We start from the raw sequence: 6,405 nt of genomic DNA on the forward strand, positions 1-6,405 counted from the left end.
TAACATTAAGGGTTGTAAGGTAGTAAGCTGATCTATTATTGATTGTAGGAGGGGGGTATAGTTTAAATTGAATAGTGTTGACGGATTGGGATAAATTTTAACCCCCAGATATGTAATATAGGGCGTATCCCACGAAAACAGGGAGGAAGCCATCAAGTCGGATTTGATAGATGGGGGAAGATCAAAACTTAAAATTTAGGATTTCTTCATGTTAATTTTGAAATTAGATAAATAGCTAAAGTGTTCCAATATATTGTAAATAATGGGGAGTGATATTGTTGGGTTAGTGGACAGTATTAGAAGATCGTCAGCAAAAGCCGCGACTTTGTGTACATGTTGACCCAGCTTGACCCCCTCTATTCTGTCCTCCCTTCTTATTGCCTGCAATAAGGATTCCATGGTTAAAACAAAAAGAAGGGGTGAGAGGGGGCAGCCCTGTATGGTTCCATTTCGTATAACAAAAGAGGGGTGAAAGAGTGCTATTAATGATAATGGATGCTGAGGCCTTTGAATACATAGAGAAGACTGCATTGACAAATGCGGTAGGGAGTCCGAATGCCAATAAGGTTGGGCGCATATAATCCCAATCTACTCTGTCAAATGCCTTTTCAGCATCGGTGCCAAGAAAAATCATGGCATTAAGAATTCTAGGTATTGTCCATGCCCTCTCTGCCTTGAATGAAGCCCACTTGGACTCTATGAATTAGATCGGGTAGGAGCAAGGACAGTCGAGATGCAAACATTTTTGCAAATATTTTTAGATCGGGGTTCAGTAGGGAAATCGGGCGGTAATTTGCGCAATTAGATCTATCTTTCCTCTCCTTTGGGATTAAGGAGATGTGTGCTCTTGTCATATCTTCCGAAAATGGAACACCAGACAGGGCACTGTTATAAATAGAAAGAAGGTGAGGATTTATGATCTTTTGGAAAGTATGGTAGTATAAAGCAGGGAGGCCATCGGGGCCAGGGCATTTCCCATTAGGGAGTTGTTTAATGGCTGCTTCCAGTTCATTTTGAGTAAAGGGCGCCTGTAGGGTACGTTCTTGTGATTCCGATATGGAGGGCAATGAAAGAGAGTGTAGGAAGTTATTAGCTGTCTTCGGTGTGGGAGGGGGGGCTTTATCTTTCAATTCATTGTTACGTAAGTTGTATAACTCGTGGTAAAATTTATGGAATTGAGAAGCAATAGCCGAGGTAGTAAAAACCTCTCCCCCACCAACGACCTTCACCCTATGAATATACAGTAGTTGTGTGATTTCCTCTGCTTCATGCGTTGCATCATGAATTTGGATGCCTTATCTCCATGAGCAAAGTATTTCTATTGGGAGTGGGGATAATATTTAGCTGAAATCGAGTTTAATATGTTCTTCAGTTGTTCTCTTAGGTCTGTGAGTACCGTAAGGTGTTCATCTAGCAGGGATTGTTTATGTAATGTTTCTAGTCTTTTGATCTGGGTGAGCATATGGGCTTTTCTTTCTTTTTTAATTCTCGCTCCCATGCTGATAAATTGTCCTCACATATAGGTCTTATGTGTGTCCCAGACAGCATGGGGGGAGGTCTACGGGAGAGAACTGAGCACAAAAAATTCCTCTAGGAGACTTTGCGCTCGTTGAAGATCATCTCCTGGAGAGATGAGTTGTTCATTTAATATCCATCTAAATGAGCGGGGGGACATTGAGGGGGCAGAGATGGTAATAAACACAGGAGAATGGTCCGATAAGTGAATCTTATTTATGGAAGTCTTGGTAATTGATTAATATTAGGAGCGACCGGTTTACAAAAGTATATATCTGGTTAGCAATATTGCCTTTAAGAAGAATATATCTACCCTCTGTATCCAGAGTGTGGGAAATATAAGAAAAAGGAACGTCCCTCCGGATCCCGATGCTCACGCCCCTGGAGGCCGCTGAATCTGAACCGCAGTGGTATCATTGCAAGACCATGGAGTGTTTAAGGTTAGGATATTTATTGAATTTAAAGTGGGTCTCTTGAAGCATGATAACCGAGCATTTTTCTTTTTTTAAGTAAGAGAAGATTTGGCTCCACTTTGAAGGGGAGTTAAGGCCTTTGGCTTTAAAGGATGTAACAGTTATGCTAGTCATCTCTCCCATACAAAACGGAGAAGCCTCCCTCAACACCAACGCTATTTAATGTTCTGAGTATGCAAGAGATAGTGAAATACTTAACCCTCCATGGCGGAGCATCGGGATTCCACGGGGGGACCCCTCACCAAGCGGCGAATGGACATAGTAATGTGGCAGAACCTGGTAAAGAAAAGGAGGAAAAGAACAAAAACATTCAGAAGGGACCAAACATGAAGGCCTCTGATAAAGAGGTCTAACTGTAACATGCTAAGGCATTTAAGCTCAAGAGAATCATTTAAGCTTAAGAGAATCACAAGGGGGAATTTAAAGAGACATAGTGTAGCACCCTCAGAGTGATATAAGGAGAAGGGTATCTAAACAAACTTGAATAACCATCTCCCAAAAAAAAACTAAAATCAGAGGCAGGGGGACATTCAAGTAGTCTTTTGGCTGTAATGATCAAAATGACAGCCTAGAAACAGATTAGCGGGGGAAAAAATTAAGGTTAAGACTAGAGTAATACTTATGTGAAACAGCAACATTTCTTATTAAAGATGGGGACTAGGTGAAGGTATCACTAGTCCTTGTCTTCCAGAGAAATTCTTCTTGGTGTGGAAGAAGTGGTATTTCTTTTTGCTCTATGGGTCTTCCGGATCTTATGTGTCTCCCAGGGCATGATCGAGGGAAGTTCTGGTAGGATTGCTAAGTCCAGGACTGGATCCCAGTTCTAAATCGGTAGTGCAGGGATCTTGAGCCTGTCGTAGGTCTTGTCAAGGTCGCTGAATGAAGAAATGTTGATACGCTGGCCTTCATGAAGAAAAGAAAAACCAAACGGGAAGTTCCATCTATACAGTATCTTGTGAGCACGGAGCCAGTCTGTAAGTGGCTTTTTTTTTTTATTATTATTTTAAATTTTACAAAAAATACAAAATTACAAACTTATAGAGGAGCTAAAAAGAGCAAAAAATCCCATCGAGATGAGGATACGTACACATTTGGACAAAATTATATAGTAGATCCCAAATCGCATCCTTAATAAGCTCATATCTACCCTCCTCTATCTCATTATTTAAATACTAAATATTATTTATTTTTTTAACTACCCTATCCCCTACCCCCCACCCCCCCTCCCACCCCCACCCCGACTGTCTGCGATGGGAGCCCCCGACACTCCCCCTTAAAAAACCAGAGGGAGATCCTCCGGTGGTCCAGGTTTATAGGGTTCATCCCAGTTGGCCCATACCGACTCTCTTTTCCTCCTCTGACCCTCAGTCGTACAGCCAAAAAGTTCATAATACTTTATCCTACTCATATAGTTTTTCCATTCGGCGAAAGTTGGGGTGTTTTCAGATCCCCATTTCTGAATAATCAATACTTTAGCAATTAAACCCTTCATCCATAGTTGTAATAAGGTGTACCGTATTTTACCTTTTATATCAGTTAAACCTAATCCAAAAATAAACGCAAACGATGGATCTGGGCTAAATTTATCCACAATTCCCAAATTTTCTAAAATGGGTTGCCAGTACCTCTGAACACTGGGGCATCTCCATAAAAGATGCAAAAACCCGGCCTCTTCACTTCCACACTTCCTACAGGAGAAAACTCTCCCATTACCTTGATATATTTTAGACAGAAGAGTAGGGGTATAATAGAGCCTATGCACAATCTTAAATTGAATCAACCTATGCTGATTTGACACCGAGACTCCGTGTTTTTATATACCCTTGCCCAATCCCTAACTGTGCCACCCAATTCCTTATTCCATTTCCTTTCACTATTAAACTTTGTAAGTCGACCTAGCTCTACTTGTAACCTAGCATAAATTTGTGATATTTTAACATTCGTGCTTAACACAGAAAAGCAAAAATCTAAAAACGATTTCTCCTGAACACATAGTAAAGCCTTATTAGTAGTGGATAAAGCAGCATGTACAACCTGTGCATACCTAAACTGCACCATAAATGTGATATCTTCATCTAAAAATATTTCAGAAAGGGCTTTTAATTTCCCCTCCAGAAAAAAGTGCGCAACTGTCGTGATCCCCCTATTCGTCCAAAAGTGATAATCCCTTATCTTATCAAACTCAATTAGGGCTAAATTATTCCACAGAGGGGAAAAGTGCAGCGCATGCGTAACATCAAGGAGCCCCTTAACTTTATTCCAGACTTTCTGCAACATATAGGAAATTGGGCACTCAGGTTACCTACTCCCCAACCGCCCAGACTCCAATAGGGAAAACAGATCAGCACACGAGTCAATGCATCCCCCATGGAGAAACCCCAGTAACCCATTCTCCCTAGCATTCAAACACCACTGAATTTGTGCACAGAGATAGTATCCCTGGAAGAAGGGGAAAGATAATCCCCCCGTCCCCCTGGGAAAGGTATAGATATTTAAACTTAATTCGTACTCTTTTTCTGCCCCACAGAAGATCATTGATAAGTCCCTCCAACCTATAGAAGAAGGAGTCATCAATCCAGGTGGGGCAGACTGTCAAAACATATAAAATAGAAGGAAGGAGGTTCATCTTAATGAGGGCAATCCGATCTACTTGCAAGAGGGGTAGCCTCAACCAGGCCTTGACTTTGTCCCTTACTTTTTCCAATAGAGGCTTAACATTATAATCAAAGTAATTCCAGTTTATCTTAAGACCAGCGAGAGCGCCAAATTCATCTATAATTTGGATTACATATTGGACTTTGGCTCCATCATTTAAAAATATAAGAATATCATTGGCATATAGGCAAATTTTTTCAGGGTCCCCCAGCCCCCTCCAATCCTGCAATAGCCTCCTCCAATCTAATTTTTCTTGCGAAAGGCAAAAAAATAATTGCGAACAGCTGGAATGTCCGACCTAAAACCGGACCTCTGGCTACCCTAGGGGCAGGCTTCTGTGGAGGCCACAATTAAGGGGACGGTCTGCTGTGGAGGTCAGTGTTAAGGGTCAGATTGCTGTAGGGGCCACTGTTAACCCCTTAGTGACCACCCATACTCTTTTTTATTGCGGTCACTAAGGGGCCTTAGGCTGGGCCGCCGTGTTTTTTACGGGGAGCACGGAACCAGCTCTCATATGAGAGCCGGGGCCCTGCTCTAACAGCCCGGACCTGCAGGAGTGCCAATCCGGGCTGTTTAACCCTTTACATGCCGGGCGCAATGGCGCCCGCTGCATGTAAAGTGGTGACAGAGGGAGCGGACTCCCTCTGTCTCCCATCAGCACCCCGAAAATGCGATTGCTGAGTGCTGATGTGTTGGGAAGCTTACCTTGTTTCCGATCAGGGCCCCTAGCCTGTCTTCAGTAGCCTGTTGGTCAATGTTTGAATAGCATTGCTATTGAAATGTAATGCATTATAGATATAATGCATTACATTTTAAAAGCAATCAAAATACTGTATATTATAGTCCCCTTGTGGGACTGTTAAGTAGTAAAAAAAATAGAAAAGAATACACATTTATTAAATAAAAAAATTCCATAAAATAAAAAAATATGCTTTTTTTCCATTGAAAATACGCTTTTCAATAAAAAAAATTGAAAAAAGAAAATATCCCCCATATGTTTGGTATTGCCGCATCCGTAACGACCCGGACTACATAAATATTACATAAATTATCCCCTATAGTGAACTCCGTAAAAAATTAATAAAAAAAAGACAGAATTTCTAATTTATTCTTAGTTTCAACTGAAAAAAACTTAATAACAAGCGATCAAAAAGCAGCATTTACTCCAAAATGATACCAATGAAAAATACAAGTCGTCCCTCAAAAATCAAGCCCGCACACAACTCCATAGAAAAATAAATAAAAGTTATGGGTCTTGTGAAGTGGCAATGCAAAATAATTATTTTGGTTAATAAAAGGGGATTTATTGCAAAAAAAGTAGTAAAACGTAAAAACAAAAAATTATAAGTATTTAGTATCACTGTAATCGTACTGACCCAGAGAATAAAGATATTATGTTATTTGTACCGAAAAATGAACGCCGTAAAATTTATAATGTAGTGGCAGTATTGCTATTTTTCCCCATCTCCCTCCCAGAAAGAGTTAATAAAAGTTAATCAGAAAGTTATGTGTACCCCAAAATGGCGCCATTAAAAACTACAACTTGTCACGTAAAAAACAAGCCCTCATAAAGCTATATAGACGAAAAAATAAAAAGTTATAGCTCTTGGAACGAGACCACGGGCGGGGTGTTCTGGAAATCACTGTTAAGGAGATGGGGTACTGTGGAAGTCACTAATAAAGGGGTGGCCGGTGTGGAGGTCACTGTTAAAGGGGTGGGCTGCTGTGGAGGTGACTATAATAGGGGTGGGATGCTGGGGAG

The 6,405-nt window shown here is 40.9% G+C and overlaps 1 protein-coding gene across 1 annotated transcript in view; it reads left to right on the plus strand.

Moving 5' to 3' along the window:
* LOC120999281 overlaps positions 1-4,803 on the plus strand; it is a gene marked incomplete at its 5' end in the record, with an annotated part of 193,164 nt that extends 188,361 nt beyond the window's left edge. The window contains one exon of the mRNA XM_040430151.1: positions 4,696-4,803. Within this exon, the coding sequence (XP_040286085.1) occupies positions 4,696-4,803 (108 nt within the window). The remainder of the gene's footprint in view (positions 1-4,695) is intronic.
* Positions 4,804-6,405: the final 1,602 nt, after the last annotated feature.

Source organism: Bufo bufo, chromosome 4 (genome assembly GCF_905171765.1).
Source record: "Bufo bufo chromosome 4, aBufBuf1.1, whole genome shotgun sequence".
Taxonomy (NCBI): Eukaryota; Metazoa; Chordata; class Amphibia; order Anura; family Bufonidae; genus Bufo; species Bufo bufo.